This window comes from Paroedura picta, chromosome 5, assembly GCF_049243985.1.
Source record: "Paroedura picta isolate Pp20150507F chromosome 5, Ppicta_v3.0, whole genome shotgun sequence".
Taxonomy (NCBI): domain Eukaryota; kingdom Metazoa; phylum Chordata; class Lepidosauria; order Squamata; family Gekkonidae; genus Paroedura; species Paroedura picta.
In genome coordinates this window covers 124,420,390-124,437,074 of record NC_135373.1, presented here as the reverse complement: position 1 = coordinate 124,437,074, position 16,685 = coordinate 124,420,390, and the positions used below count along the sequence as shown (strand labels likewise).

Genomic DNA, 16,685 nt, shown 5'->3' with positions numbered 1-16,685 from the left:
ACCTCCAGCAAAAAATGACCAGGCCATAGGTCATGAGAAACTCTGGAAGAGCTGCTGTCAAGCTGAGTAGACAATACTGGCTTTGATGGACCAAGGGTCTGATTCCGTATAGGGCACCCTCATGTGCCCATGAATCCATGGATTGTTGACAGATCAATCTGTCATGTTCCAAGAGAGTCTACCTGTAAATACCAGTTTGTGGCAGTCAACACCGGGAGAACCCAGCTCCCTCTGCACCACTGACATTTCAAGAGCCCCTACAATTGGAAGCTGAATTCAGGGTCTGACCCAGCAGAGCTCTGATCTCCGTTCGCTGCAATCTTACCTGAACTTCATTGGTATTCCTGTTCATCCTCAGGCGAGATGCTCTTCCTTGGAAGTGCAGGAGAGGGCGGGTCGCTTAACTTTGACGGACGAGCTTCAGAGCGGCGTCTAATAGGGCCAGTATGGCTGCTTAATGCTGGAAGGATCTGATTGAAGCCGCTTTTTGAAGGTTTCGGTGCCTTTGCTTTGTAGCAGGGGATAATTAGCACGCCGTGGAGGCCATTGTTCTGCATTAACCCTGTGTCCCATTGTGGGCATGATTTCCTTGCCACCCTCTCCTGGGAACTGTTAACCATCTACTGACAGGAAGACCTTTTCTATTTATTTATTATTTTTAATTTGTCATCAAGTGCAGGCAAGTTACGGCACCCCTGTAGGGTTTCCAGAGAAAAAGACATTCAGAGGGGGTTTGCAATTACCTGCCTCTGCGTAGCAACTTTGGACTTCCCTGGGCGGTCTCCCCTCCAAGTACCAACCAAGGCTGACCCTGCTTAGCTTCAGAGATCCGAAGAGATCAGACTAGCCTCAGCCGTCCAGGTCAAAGCAAGAGATGTTCAGAACGGACTTACCATTGCCTGCTTCTGCATAGCAACTCTATACTTCCTTTGGTGGTCTTCCCATCCGTGTACAAACCAGAGATGACCCGTTGTTTGCCTCTGCGTGGAAACCCTGGAATTTCCTTGTGGTGTCATGAACCCCGGTTCCTTACCGTGCTTCTTTGGTACTCTTCTGGTGACTCCCAGGTGGTTGGCCCCCGCGTTCCCTCAATGGCCATAAACTCAGAAACCCCCCTGTTGGCTTTCCACCTCCGTTTGCATTCCAAAGCGTCTTTCCTCCAAATCACCCTTATCGCTTCCTGACCTTGCCAGGCTGTGCGAAGTCTCAACATTTGCAACTTTTAGATCAAAGTGTGTTCCCGGTTGCTCCCTTGAGAACTGTTGTATTTTCCCACCTAGAGAACCCCTCGTCCCTCCTCCCCCTACCCATCAGGTATAAAACCCACAAGGAGGAGATTGATCCTTTGTCTCTGCCAAGGAGTTGGCTCATCGAACTATTCCTAGTGATGCCTCTTTGTTCTAGTCTCCTGAATAAATATTCCTTTTGGATTTCACTACAGTCGTGGTCTCGGGGAAGTGATTATTCCAGTGACTTTACAGAGGTGTCTTCTGCCTGGTTCATGACAGGTGGTCTCCCAAGGGTTGACTCTCTAAACTGGGCTGACTCTCTTAGCTTCTGAGATCCGATGGGTTGGGCTTGCCCTTACTCAAGGAACTCAGGAGCTCCATCTTTCCTCCATTTCGCCCTCACAATAACACTGTGAGGGAGGTGAGGGTGAGACAGAGGGCAACCGACCCAAGGTCACTGAATGACATTCCTGGCGGAAAGGGATTTGAACCTGGGTCTTCAGTTCTAGCCCTCCAGCCATGATACCACAGTGGCTCGCCCACAGATAGGTAGATTTAAATCGACAAAGATGTGCAATGACTAGAACTAAGCTGGGCAGTGGATGCTTGAGAACAAGGATTTCAACCCCCTTAATAGGGCAGCTCCTGTCCGTCCTTGTTGAAACCTCATGAAAAGGAGGGTTCAGCACCAATGGGTCATGAGAACATCAAAAGGGCAGGCCAATAGTCCATCTGGTCCAGCAGCCCATCTCACACAGTGGCCAGACAGTTCCTTTGGAAGGTCAACATCAGGGTAGAGAGGCCAATGCCTTCCTAAGAACATCAGAAGAGCCCTGCTGGATCAGACCCATAGTCCACCCAGTCCTACATTCTGTGTCACACAGTGGCCAAAACCCAGGGGGCATTGGGAGGTCCTCCAACAAGTCCAGAAGTCCAGAGGCTCTCCCACTGTTGCCCCCCAAGCACGGAAAGTATACAGCATCCCTGCCCCAGACAAAGTGTTCCATCTATAGCCACTGATGGTCCTCTGCTCCAGATGTTTCTCCAATCCCCTCTTGAGGCTGCCGATCCCTGTAGCTGCCACCACTTCCTGCAGCAGGGAATTTCACGTACAAATTACTCTTTGGGTGAATGGTGGCAATGGCCCAGAATCCACCCGTTTTCTCCTGGGAGACTCATTCCTATCACCTGAAGATCTGCCGGATGAGCAGGAGGTCCTCTGGCCCCACCGGAAAGTTAACAACCCGGATTTGACTGCTGGGTTCAGTCTCTGACCTCTTGGTGGTTTTCTCTTTCTCAGGTGTACCAGGAAAGAGCAATGTGAACGGTCCAACGAGCCCCGGAGGTTCGCCTCGGAGATGAAGCAGTGTGTCCGGCTCACTGTGCATCCCAACAACATCTCCGTCTCTCAGTACAATGTCCTGGTAAGTCTGTAAGCTGCTTGACACTCCAGCCCCATTTCCATGGACGTTCCCCATCCTGAGAGACTTCTGTCCCTTTCATGGTACATGGTGGATAGGTCTATCAATGGCCATGGGAACCAAAGGGAACCTCCACGTTCAGAGGCAGTCAACTCCAGGCAACATTAGCGGGAAGACCTTGACCTCTGTGCCCTGTTGTGGGCCCTCCAGAGAAACTGGTTGGCCAGCGTGTGAGGTGGGATGCTGGACTAGATGAACCACAGGTCTGATCCAGCAGGGCTCTTCCGAGGTTCTTTGGAAGGCCTTGGTCTCTTTGCCCTGTTGTTGGCCCTCCAGTGGAACTGGTTGGCCATTGTGTGAGGCAGGAGGCTGGACTGGATGGACCACAAGTCTGATCCAGCAGGGCTCTGCTTATGTTCTTTCAAAGGCCTTCGCCCCTGGGCCCTGTGTGAGACAGGATGCTGGTCTAGGTAAACCAGCAGAGCTTTTCTGATGTTCTTAGAATGGTCTTGGGCTCTCTTCCCTTGTGTTGGCCCTCCAGAGGAACTGGTTGGCCTCCGTGTGAGACAAGATACTGGACTAGATGAACCACAGGTCTGATACAGCAGTGCTCTTCTTATGTTCTTAGGAAGGCCTCTCTGCCCTGTTACCACAGTGTGAGACAGGATGCTGGACTAGATGGACCTTCTCTGGTCTGATCCATCGGGTCCTTTAGATGTTCCTAGCATTAGATGAAACAGAGGTTGTTTGCTATCTCCTTCCTCTACAGGCCATCCTAGGCAATCCCCCTCCCTGGTAATGACCCTGCTTAGCATCTGAGATCTGACATGGATCTAGGTCTCCTCATTCCTAGTCCAAAGTAGCTAGTCCAACCACCGTTCCACTGGGGCAAATAGCAGGTCTGCAGGGGCAGATTGGGTTGGAATAACCATAAATGGGGAAAGCCTGAACCACCTGCCATCTGAATTTGGGATCCCTCACAGCTGCTTTAAACACACACACAACTGGGGGCTTCCTCACAACACTCCCAGTATCTCCTGTAGCTTGGCCTTTAACTGTTGTGTGTCTCCTGGCATTATTCCTTACATGGATCTCCATCGGAGAGCTCCCATATTGAAGCAGTTGAGGACAACTGTGGATTTTGAGCATGCTGTCCATTGCTCGTGGCAAAGCCGTGACCGCTGCTAAAGGAGGTCAACCAGATGGCCTCTGGCCACCCGTAAAGGACAGCCACTTGTCAAAAATGTACCATCAATCTTCTAGCCCATGGCTGTTTGCGTTTTCTGCCTGGGGCCCACAGTGTCTAAGGCCGTCCCTTTGGGTTAAGTCCCTTTGAGTTAAATCTGTTTTTCCCATCTGCCTTTTCCCGGGGTTTACATTTCTCTTGAGTTCCAACAGCATTGAGATCAGAGCGCGTTCTGGCTTGAATGACTTCTTCATATAAAAGCCAATGTGTATCGATCATCCCGTCTTTATGACTTATAAAAACCCAATCTTGGCGATGTATTAGATTTATCATTTGGAGACTCTTCATGAAATGTCCAGAATACGTCACAATGGTGGGACCTTCGGCTGCGTGGACATGGGGTTGGCTTGCAGGATTTTGGGGACGGGTGGGGCAGGCACTTTTCTGTCCCTGACCATTTGTATCCGGACATAAGCGGGAAGATGAAGACTGCTAGAGGATTTCCAGAAGATTTCCAGAACATCAGAAAAACCCTGCTGGATGAGACCAGTGAAAAATATGTCTAGTCCAGCCTCCTGTCTCACAGAGGGGCCAGCCAGTTCCTCTGGAAGGCCAGCAACAGGGCAGAGAGGCCGAGGCCTTCCTAAGGACATCAGGAGAGCCCTGCTGGGTCAGACCAGGGTCCATCCAGTCCAGCCTCCTGTCTCACACAGGGGCCAGCCAGTTCCTCTGGAGGGCCAACAACAGAGCAGAGAGGCCGAGGCCTTCCTAAGGACATCAGGAGAGCCCTGCTGGGTCAGACCAGGGTCCATCCAGTCCAGCCTCCTGTCTCACACAGGGGCCAGCCAGTTCCTCTGGAGGGCCAACAGGGCAGAGAGGCTGAGGCCTTCCTAAGAACACCAGAAGAGCCCTGCTGGGTCAGACCAGGGGTCCATCCAGTCCAGCCTCCCGTCTCACAGAGGGGCCAGCCAGTTCCCCTGGAGGGCCAGCCACAGGGCAGAGAAGCCGAGGCCTTCGTAAGAACACCAGAAGAGCCCTGCTGGATCAGACCAGTGAGAGTCCACCTAGTCCAGCATCCCGTCTTGTACAGTGACCAGCCAGTATTTCTAGAAGGCCGACAACGGAGCATAGGGCTTGAGGTCTGCCCCTGCTGCTGCCTCCTGGCTCCGGGATTCAGAGGCTTAGTGCCCCTGAATGTGGAGGTTCTGCCACAAGTCCGAAAGGGCAAAGACTGATTTAATTTTCAGAGTTCTTCCTCCCCCTGCCCCCCCCCCCCAGCCCCGAGACTGTCCGAAGTCCTTAACAAGACTCCCTTTGCACACAGGACTTCGGTGTCGCCCGAGAGCTCCCCCTGCTGGTGGGGCCAGGAGTGGAGGCCTAAGAGAGTTAGAGGGGAGCGCTACCTTTTCTCTGTAGTCTGCAGAGTGCCCTCCCTGTGAGTAACTAGCCCCCCCTTCCTGTGCAAGCATCCGGTCCTGGCGAGCCTCCGGTCTTCACGGCACACTCCAAAGGACTGCCCACCTTGCATGAGCCATGCGGAGCACCCCGCACTGCCCGTGTGGGCACCCCCCCCCCCCCAGCACAACGTCAAGCGTGTCCCCCCGCACCACTCCGGGTTCAGCCTGCATCCCCTCCCCTCTGTTCCCGTTGCCACTTTCTCTCGAAGGAGGTCTCGGATCAAACACCAGGCATTTTTCCTGACTTTTTCCAGCGCCGTTCTCCTTTCCCTCCCTGCCTCTCTTTCCTCATGCTCCCTGCGCTTCTCCTCTTGCAGCTGGTGCTGGAAACGTACAACGTCCCTGAGCTCTCGGCCGGCGTCAACTGCACCTTCGAGGACCTGTCCGAAATGGACGGCTTGGTGATGGGGAATAAGATCCGCTGCTACTCCCCGGCGGCCAAGGAAGTGCCGAAGATCATCACAGAGAATGGTGAGCCGCCCTCCGGTCCTGAGTGGGAGAACTCTTCCCTTGAGACTCTGCTTGGCACGTGGAAGGTCCCAGGTTCAATCCCCGGCATCTCTAGTTAGAAGGACCAGGCAGGAGGGGATGGGAAAGACCTTGGCCTGAGACCCTGGCTCAATGGCAGAGCCTCTGCTTGGCAGGCAGAAGGTCCCAGGTTCAATCCCCGGCATCTCTAGTTAGAAGGACCAGGCAGGAGGGGATGGGAAAGACCTTGGCCTGAGACCCTGGCTCAATGGCAGAGCCTCTGCTTGGCAGGCAGAAGGTCCCAGGTTCAATCCCCGGCATCTCCAGTTAGAAGGACCAGGCAGGAGGGGATGGGAAAGACCTTGGCCTGAGACCCTGGCTCAATGGCAGAGCCTCTGCTTGGCAGGCAGAAGGTCCCAGGTTCAATCCCCGGCATCTCTAGTTAGAAGGACCAGGCAGGAGGGGATGGGAAAGACCTTGGCCTGAGACCCTGGCTCAATGGCAGAGCCTCTGCTTGGCAGGCAGAAGGTCCCAGGTTCAATCCCCGGCATCTCCAGTTAGAAGGACCAGGCAGGAGGGGATGGGAAAGACCTTGGCCTGAGACCCTGGCTCAGGGGCAGAGCCTCTGCTTGGCAGGCAGAAGGTCCCAGGTTCAATCCTCGGCATCTCCAGTTAAAAGGACCAGGCAGGAGGGGATGGGAAAGACCTTGGCCTGAGACCCTGGCTCAATGGCAGAGCCTCTGCTTGGCAGGCAGAATGTCCCAGGTTCAATCCCCGGCATCTCCAGTTAAAAGGACCAGGCAGGAGGGGATGGGAAAGACCTTGACCTGAGACCCTGGCTCAATGGCAGAGCCTCTGCTTGGCAGGCAGAATGTCCCAGGTTCAATCCCCGGCATCTCCAGTTAAAAGGACCAGGCAGGAGGGGATGGGAAAGACCTTGGCCTGAGACCCTGGAGAGCAGCTGCCGGTCTGAGTAGATAATACTGGCAGTATGAGGCAATTTCCTATGTCCCCGGCCCTAAGGAGACGTGTCTCGCCTTGACCCAGGACAGGGCCTTTTCAGCCCTGGCCCCGGCTTGGTAGAATGAGCTCCCAGAAGAGATCAGGGCCCTGTCAGAGCTCACCAAGTTCTGCAGGCAGTGTATGACAAACCTTTTGGTTGAGGCCGACATGAGCAGTAGATGGGTGGGTGGGTGGGTGGGTAGTTGGATGGAGGGAGGGATGGCTCAGGAGTAGAGCAGATGCTTGGAGAAGGCTCCAGGTTCAATCCCTGGCATCTCCATTTGAGAGATCTCTGCCATGAAGTAGGGTTGAGCCACGCTGACAGAGTATCTGCTTGGCATCCAGAAGGTCCCAGGTTCAATCCCCAGCATCTCTAGGAGCAGGCAGTAGATGATGTGAAACACTTCCCTGAGGCCCTGGAGAGGTGCTCACCCTCTGAGTAGACAATGCTGTCTTTGAGAGATTGATAGCTGAATTCAGTAAAAGGCAGCTCCATGTGAGAATTCCATTCAAGGGAGGGACCATGTCTCAAAGGCAGCACCTTTGCTTGGCATGCAGAAGGTCCCAGGTTCAATCCCCAGCATCTCCAGTTAGATGGAAAGGACAGAAAGGGCAGGAGGCGAAAGACCTCAGCCTGAGACCCTGGAGAGCTGCTGCCAGCCTGAGCAGACAACACTGACCTGGATGGACCCAGGGTCTGATTCAGTAGTAGGCGGATTATGTAATTCATGCTGCCTTGGTCGAGATTTCCTGTTGATGAATATGAGGATGGGGCAGAGTGAGCGTGTGTTTGTTGTCATCTCAGCTAAAGAAATAGGGGAAATCTGGTTTCTACAACTACAACATACTTTGTGTTGTCATCTCAGATAGATGACGACTCCATGTCCCTGTACAACAATCGATGACAGCATCATGTCCCTGACCAGGGTTTCCACTGGTCCACAGAGGAACATCTTAAATCTGGTGGCGGAAAGAGCTGTCAAATCACAGCAGACTTGCAGGACCCTTCCCCCCCCACCCCCACCCCCATAGGTTTTTCAAGGCAAGAGATTTTCAGAGGTGAGTTGCCATGGCCTGCCTCTGCGCGTTAATTCTGGACTTCCTTGCTGGTTTCCCGTCCAAGTACAAGTTTTAGAAGCTACTGAGTTTCCAAAAATTGATGAGTAGGGGGCAAGCTTAGACCGTCCAGCTCAGAGCATGAGATTTTCAAAGGTGGCTTTCTATTATCCACCTTTGCATAGCCACACTGGTCTTCCATGGTGGTCCCCCATCCAAATACTAACCAAGGTTAGCTTCTGAGATCGGATAAGACCAAGCTAGCCTGGGCCGTCCAGGTCAAGGCAAAAAATGGACAGAGGTGGTTGGCCACTGTCTACCTCTGTGCAGCAAACCAGGACTTCCTTGGTGGCCTCCCTTTCAAGTTCTAATCAAGGACAACTCTCCTTAGGTTCCAGGATTTTATGAGATGGGCCTAGACTGAGCCATCCAGGTCAGGACAGGTGGTGGACGAGGCCATCAAGTGGCTGCCAATTTACAGTGACCCCCTATAGTTTTCAAGACTAGAGACATTCAGAGGTGGTCCGCCATTGCCTGCCTCTGCATGGCAACCCTGGACTTTCTTGGTGGTCTCCCAACCATACAAGGGTGACCCTGCTTAATTGCTTAATTGCCAAGATCTGATGAGATGAGGCTATTGTGGGCTCTCCAAGACAAGGTATCATAAATCTAGCTCTAAACGGCTCTCGTATCACATATCTCTCTAAGCCAGGGGTAGGCAAACTGTGGCCTTCCAGATGTCCATGGACTACAATTCCCATGAGCCCCTGCCAGCATTGGGAATTGGCTCATGGGAATTGTAGTCCATGGACATCTGGAGGGCCACAGTTTGCCTACCCCTGCTCTAAGCATTGATTTATGATGCCACACATCCTCTGTCAGTGTTTGGAGGTGTCCGGCCGAACCAAAACATATGGGAGAGGTCTCCAAGACCAGGCATAAACTGTGGCAGGATATATCTATATCTATATCTATATCTATATCTATATCTATATCTATATCTATATCTATATCTATATCTATATCTATATCTATATCTATATCTATATCTATAACTATATCTATTGTTGTTGTTGTTGCTATGTGCGAAGTCGTGTCCGACCTATCGCGACCCCATGGACAATGATCCTCCTGGCCTTCCTGTCCTATATCCATATCTATATCTATATCTATAACTGTGGCAGAGGGGATCTGATAATCATTTTCAAGTATTTAAAAGGGTGCCATCTAGAGGATGGAGCAGAATTGTTCTCTCTTGCCCCGGAGGGACAGACCAGAACCAATGGGATGAAATAATTCAAAAGATATTCCGTCTAAGCATCTGGAAGGGGTTCCTAACAGTCAGAGCGGTTTCTCAGTGGAACAGGCTTCCTCGGGAGGTGGTGGGTTCTCCATCTTTGGAAACTTTTAAACAGAGGCTGGAGAGCCATCTGACAGAGAGGCTGATTCTGTAAAGGCAAAGGGGTGGCAAGTTATAGTAGATGAGCGATTGGGATGTGAGTGTCCTGCATAGTGCAGGGGGTTGGACTAGATGACCCATGAGGTCCCTTCCAACCCTATTATTCTATGATTCTATATTCTGAGATTTTCTGGGTTATGAGGCATACAGATGGAGGTGACTTCTAAGATGTTAGAAGGAGGATGGGCCAATTTCTGAGACGTTCTGGATGACGAGGACATAGCTTCTCAAACATTTCGAGGCCCCACGAAACATGCCTTTGACTCCTCCTCAACATGTAATCCTATAGCTTGGCCTCTGGGCAAACAGGTATATGTCATTCTCATTGATCCTTTAATTCCCCACGAAAGAGGTGACGGTCGTTAAATACGAGGCAGTTAACTGAGCTGTCAAGGCAGCGTTGGCAGATGGGGCAGCAGTGGTGCGCCCCGGCAGCCAAATGTATTCATGGAGGTGTGCTTGTGCGTGCCGTGATGAGTAGTTGTCAACGTTCCTTTGGCATGATTGATTAATGACTCTCTCAGGTGAGGAGGGAAATGATGGGGGTGGAAGAGGGCGGACGGGTCAACCTTATGCATTAAACATGGGCAACGTCTTGGAGAAACGCTTGTAATTATTGAGGCCAACCAGCGTCCCGGGCTGATGGGCTGGGAAGGGGAGAGGAATGAAGGTTCTGGCCTTCTTTGGTGGGATCGGGGCAGACAGAATTAAAGAGGAGAGGAAGGTTCTAACTGGCTTGGAGGAGGAATCAATAGTTTGGCCCTTATTAGAGATTCCAACACACAAAGCTGCCTTCTGTTGAACCTGATCCATGGTTCATCAAGGTCAGTACTGTCTCTATTCAGACTGGAAGTGGCTGACCAGGGTCTCAGGCTGGGGTTTTTCACATCGCCAGCTGCCTGGTCATTTTAGATGGAGATGCCCAGGATTGAACCAGGGACCTTCCGCATGCCAAAAAGAGGCTTTTCCAGTGAGCCAGGCTGAGCTCTTTCATGCCACCTGCTGACTGGTCCTTTTCACTGGAGATGGCGGGGATTGAACCAGGGATCTTCTGCATGCCAAGCAGAGGTTCTTCTACTGAGCCAGGGTCTCATGGTGAGGTCTTTCCCACTGAGCTACAACCCTCTCCACGGGTCTCAGGCAGAGGTCTTTCTCATCCCCCTCCTGCCAGGTCCTTCTAACTGGAGATGCCGGGGATTGAACCTGGAACCTTCTGCATGCCAAACAGATGTTTTGCCACTGATCTACTCCCTTTCCTCCCTTCCTCCCTTCCTCCCTTCCATTTGGAACTGTCTATTATGCAGCTACGAAGGGACTTGGGCCAGATGCGCAGAGAGAACCCATTTGTTGATTATGTGCTTTAGCCAGTTCAGCCTCCCCCAGCAATTTGTCTCTTGTTTTTCTTGATTAATTTGAATGGAACATAATGGTATTTCACCTTCTACTGCCTGCATTTTTGGTCTCTAAAACACCAAGCTTGGATCATTTTTCATGCCTCCTGCACAAAAATGTATCTCTGTGGTAGGAATGTCAAGGCTCTGTTCAGACTCCCATTACAGTGGGGGGGGGGGGGGGACATTGAAAGCGTGATAACATAACTTCCAGGAAAAAAAAAAAACAGAAGTGATGATTGTAGCTCTAGGAATCTCTGGAAACTATGATTTCTCCATAGATTTTCTGCGGTTTCCTAGAGCTACCGTCATTGTCTCTGGGATCCCTGCCCCCAATCCTCCCAGTCAATTTCCAGGAGCGGCCTAAGATCTCTATTCTAGTGTTGATTGTCTCCTTGCATCTGAGGAAGTGAACTCTGGTCTACAGATCCTTATTCCAAATAGCTGCTTCTTAACATTTTAGCTGCTCCAAGAATCCTGCTTAACTGTGGGCCAAAAGTCAAAATGTTTCTCTTATAATATTGGGGAGTGGGAGGGGGGAATGTTGCTTTGAGATAAGTTTGGACACTGCTTGTTACCATCTGTTGGGTGATACTCTGATTCCCTGGCTGCCCAGTGGGACTGGCTGGCTTGCTTTGCCAAAGCTTTCCGCCATCGTCAGCTGCAATAATCTCTCCCATTTCCCCTCCTCTCCAGGAGACCATCACATTGTCCAGCTGCAGCTCAAATCCAAGGAGACCGGCATGACCTTTGCCAGCACCAGTTTCGTCTTCTACAACTGCAGCGTCCACAACTCGTAAGTACCCCTTCCCCTACGATGGGTGGGCCGCCCTCTGAAAGCGCATCAGTTCCATGGTGCACATCTCCTTCAGCATCTTCAGGCCTGCCCCCTACTTGGTGTAACAAGCCAGACGGAGCTCTTCCTCCAGCTATTGGTTGAGGCCAATGACTTAAAAACATCTATTCCCCCCCCCCCCCCTACAGAACACCCCTGCTGAGAGGTATCTGGTCTGGAGACTTACGCGCAGTGAATAATCTGGAGGCTGCTGTTACCGAAATCAGCCTTTCTCAACCTTTTGACCATTGAGAGACCCCTGGGACATTCTTCAGGCTTTGAGAAACCCCAGAATTGGCACCATCGTGCAGAATAAGGTTGGGAAGCAGAGCTGTGGACACGCCCACCCAAGGCCCCTACCCTTTCCCACCCCTTCATTGGCCATTTGGGGAAGGGGGTCAACATGACCATAGGTGGTCAATATCACCCAATTAATATTTAACAGATTTTTTAAAAGATTAAAAATCAATTAATTCCCACCCATTCAGGAAACCCTTCCAGGGCCATCAAGAAACCCCAGGGTATCATGAAACCCACGTTGAGAAAGTGTGACCTAAATGCTGCTAAATTGTTACTTAAAAAAAATGATTTATACTCTTAGTGTTGGATGTTTGATGTTTATTTATTGTGTTGGTTTTCATTCATTGTTCATTCTTAACCATATTACGTACACTGCCCTGAGCCATATAATAATAATAATGTCCATATTGATCCAGAAAGGAACATATAGTTCTGCGGTCCATCGAGCACAGTATGGTTGACTGTAACGGACAGTAACTCACCAGGGCTCATTCCCACATCTGCTGGCCAAGCCCTTTTAACTAGAGATGTCAAGAAGAAGAAGAAGAGTTCATTCTTCTATGCCGCTTTTCTCTACCCAATGGAGTCTCAAAATGGCTTCCAATCGCCTTCCCTTTCTTCTCCCCACAACAGACACCCTGTGAGGGAGGGGAGGCTGAGAGAGCCCTGAGATTACTGAAGAAGAAGAAGAGTTGGTCCTTATATGCCGCTTTTCTTTACCCAAAGGAGTCTCAAAGGGGCTTCCAATCGCCTTCCCTTTCCCCTCCCCACAACAGACACCCTGTGACGGAGGGGAGGCTGAGAGAGCCCTGAGATTACTGAAGAAGAAGAAGAGTTGGTCCTTATATGCCGCTTTTCTTTACCCAAAGGAGTCTCAAAGGGGCTTCCAATCGCCTTCCCTTTCCCCTCCCCACAACAGACACCCTGTGACGGAGGGGAGGCTGAGAGAGCTCTGGGATTACTGAAGAAGAGTTGGTTCTTCTATGCCGCTTTTCTCTACCCAATGGAGTCTCAAAATGGCTTCCAATCGCCTTCCCTTTCTTCTCCCCACAACAGACACCCTGTGAGGGAGGGGAGGCTGAGAGAGCCCTGAGATTACTGAAGAAGAAGAGTTGGTCCTTATATGCCGCTTTTCTTTACCCAAAGGAGTCTCAAAGGGGCTTCCAATCGCCTTCCCTTTCCCCTCCCCACAACAGACACCCTGTGAGGGAGGGGAGGCTGAGAGAGCTCTGGGATTACTGAAGAAGAGTTGGTTCTTATATGCCGCTTTTTTCTACCCGAAGGAGTCTCAGAGCGGCTTACAATCGCCTTCCCTTTCCTCTCCCCACAACAGACACCCTGTGACGGAGGGGAGGCTGAGAGAGCTCTGGGATTACTGAAGAAGAGTTGGTTCTTATATGCCGCTTTTCTCTACCCGAAGGAGTCTCAGAGCGGCTTACAATCGCCTTCCCTTTCCTCTCCCCACAACAGACACCCTGTGAGGGAGGGGAGGCTGAGGGAGCCCTGAGCTAATGCCCCTCACTTATCAATTCCATTGCATCGTTCTTGCCTGTTCTAATCCAGTTATGCACTTAAAAGTTTCAGGGTACCTTCTGTGCACCCTGACCTGGCTGGTAAAAGCTAGCCTGATCTCACCAGATATTGGATGCTAAGCAGGGTGGGCCCTGGTTATTTCGTGGGTGAGAGACCACCAAGGAAACTACACAGAGGTAGGCAGGGCTGAGAGAGCTCTAAGAGAACTGTTCTGTGAGAGAACTGTTCTAAGAGAATGGTGACTTCTCCAAGGTCAGTCAGCTGGATGCACGGGAAGGAGTGGGGAGTCAAACCCGGGTTAGAGCCCGGCACTCTTTAACCCCACCATCGTGCTGGGACAGAAGATGCAGACCACATGAAGAACGGAAGGGGGAAGAGATTTGCTTTCGCTCGGTCATTCTCATGCAAGGGCAAATCCTGTTTCGATATTTTTGCTCGTTGATTAACTGCAGCACAGGCAAAAGCTAGCGGGGGGTGGGGAGGGGGGACTCCTGTCTTCGGCACCCAAAAGAGGCTGCCGTTGAAATATTCATAGCGTGTTTTGCTTCTTGACTTGACAAACTATAATGCGCTATCCATTTTTAATTTGATTTATCAGAGGAAAAGCTTGTTATCCATTTGAGGGAACAGCGGGATTGACGCAGAGAGAGTCAGAGAGGGAGGGAGGGCGTTCCGTCTCCGGGTGGGGAAGGTTTAACTCAGAGATAAGTTGTGGTCCGGTCATCTTGCCTTCAGGGGTCACACCTTCCAATAACCGGTTTCCTTTCACGGGTTTGGTTTTTCTGCTTAACTTCCTGCATACTCTGCCCGCTAACCTGTTTGGATTTCGTCCCTTTCTCGGTCCTCAGGTGCCTCTCCTGCGTCGAAAGTCCCTACCGGTGTCACTGGTGCAAATACCGCCACGTCTGCACTCACGAACCCCAGACCTGCCACTTCATAGAGGGACGCGTCAAATTCCCTGAGGTAGGAAGGACCACGTTTCCCCAAATGAACCTGCCCCTCCACGCTGGTCATGTTTGTAGGCCCTTCTTTGCGTGCTCCAGTCTTCTGAGGTGAAAAAGGCTGCAAATGGAGACAGGGCCTTCTCAGTTGTGGCACCTTGAAACTTCCTTCCCAGAGAGATTCGTCAGGATCCGTTTATTGTCTTCTGGCCAGCGGGTGAAGACTTTTCAAAATTCTCTTTGGCATACCCCCAATCACTGTTAATGGCTTCTTCCCTGTGTTTTGGTGTTTCTTGGGTTTTTGCATTTTAAATGAATTGTTGTATGTGTACGTTTGATGTTCGCCACCTGGCAACCCCATTTGGGTTGGAAGGTCTACATGTGTTTTGGGGGGGAAAGGGGGGGGTGTTTGGAGCTGTGTTTGACTGGGCCACCTTGTATTTATTACGTCTTTATTTATATTCTGATTTGCTCCTCCTTGGGAACCCAAAGCAGCTCCTCTCCATCTCTCCTCCATTTTAGCCTCACAACACCCCTGTGAGGTAGGCTAGGTCAAGAGTGTATGATTGATTTAAAGCTACCCAGGGAGCTTCTATGACATAAATCAGGGGTAGTCAACCTGTGGTCCTCCAGATGTCCATGGACTACAATTCCCATGAGCCCCTGCCAGCAAACACTGGCAGGGGCTCATGGGAATTGTAGTCCATTGACACCTGGAAGACCACAGGTTGACTACCTGTGACATAAATGGAGATTTGAACTCAGCTACCTGTGAAGGTGGGGTAGTCATTTAAAGGGAGTGTTCAGAGATGCAAACAGCTGATAATGACACCTCCTACCTGGTCCTTCCAACTGGAGATGCCGGGGATTGAACCTGGGACCTTCTGCATGTCAAGCAGAGGCTTTCCCATTGAGTCACAGACCCTGTCCACTTCTGCATGCATTATGTGTCGTGGTTAAGTGCGGTGGCCTCTGATCTGGGCTTAATGCTCCACTCCTCCTCCACATGCAGCCAGCTGGGTGACCTTGAGCCAGTCCCAGTTCTCTCTGAGCTCTCTCAGCCCCCACCTGCCTCACAGGTCGCCTGCCGTGGGGAGAGGCAAGGAAGGCAATTGTAAGACACTTTGGGACTCCTTCGGGTAGCGGTAAGCGGGGCATAAAAACCCAGCTCCTCTTCTGAGTGAACACATCCAATAAATGAAATACTGAGAATTAGTTTTAGTACACGCTCTTGGTGTTGCCGGCCTTACAGCCCCATAAAATAGGCCCAGGTTTATTCCCTTCACCTTGCAGGTCAGACACTCAGAGCTTAAGGCCTCCTTATCAGTTCGTGGTGGAAGTGATACTTAAAACGGGTCCTTCCCGGATCACAGGCATGCCGCACCATCTGCCTGTCCCTTCTTAAGACCCCTTTGCCTCCTAATACTGCCGGTTTCTCTAGGATGCTGGCTTAAATTGATGGGAGAAAGAAAGAAAGTCGCATTGCTCTGCATGGGGGTGTCCTCTTTGCAAGGCATAAGGAATGATTTCTCGTTCGAGGCCTGGGTGATTTTTCGTTCGAGGCTTTTCGGCTGTGTCGAGGGAGGAACCAGCCCGGGGGGGGGGGGGTGCTGCGGGGAAGGTAGAAGGAAGGAGAAAGCACGGCGCAGAGAATAAAAAGATCCGAACGGGGGAAAAGAGCAGCCCCAGATAACAAATCTGTTAGCGACTGGGCTTTATGAGGGGCTTAATCATCTAATTACCTTGGAGGAGGTTTTCATCTTGCCGCGCTCCGCCGTCTCAGGTGCATGCGGGGAATTTTTTCTTCTCCTCCCAGCGAAAGAAGCATGAAAGGGGGTTTCATTTGCCGCCAAAAAAGGGAAGAAAAGAAGGGAAGGGGAAGGGGAAGGGGGGGAAGAGAGAGCGAGCGCTTGCTTGACAAGTATTTCATGCCAACTCATTCATGCTTCAGCCTGCAGAAGGAGACGATGGCTTCAAATATTAATTTGTCAAAAAAAAAAAAAGGCTTGGCAGGTCCAACCCGCCGTCTTTCCTGGGAACAGCTGTGGCAGTTTCCCAAGACTTCGAGGGCTCTTCAGGTTCAAATGAGCTGATTTTCTTTGTCCCTTCCTTCCCCGCACACCCCCGCTCAAGGAGGGAGCGACACGGGGCCTACGTGGGTTGCAAAGAATTGGAGAAGTGGGAAAAGGAGAAAGGGGGGGGGGGGTTCATAACCAGTACAGGCGTAGATGACGGAAGAGGGACCGCCTGATGCCGCGGACCATGTGCAGGCTGAATGTAGGCTTACGGACGTCCAGCTGGGGGGCTGGAGATCTGGAGACCTGGAAATGACGGGGGATCTCCAGACTGCATAGGTCAGTTCCCCTGGAGGAAATGGGGGTGGCAGGTGACATTGGGTGAGCAAGAG

The 16,685-nt window shown here is 51.4% G+C and overlaps 1 protein-coding gene across 2 annotated transcripts in view; it reads left to right on the top strand.

Annotated features, from left to right (window-relative positions):
- The window catches only part of PLXNA4 (plexin A4), a 472,781-nt gene that overhangs the window by 329,391 nt on the left and 126,705 nt on the right, over positions 1–16,685 (top strand). For both annotated transcript variants that reach the window (XM_077340351.1, XM_077340352.1), the window contains exons 6-9: positions 2,530–2,653; positions 5,611–5,764; positions 11,366–11,465; positions 14,186–14,300. In XM_077340351.1, coding sequence (XP_077196466.1) covers positions 2,530–2,653; positions 5,611–5,764; positions 11,366–11,465; positions 14,186–14,300 — 493 coding nt within the window. The remainder of the gene's footprint in view (positions 1–2,529; positions 2,654–5,610; positions 5,765–11,365; positions 11,466–14,185; positions 14,301–16,685) is intronic.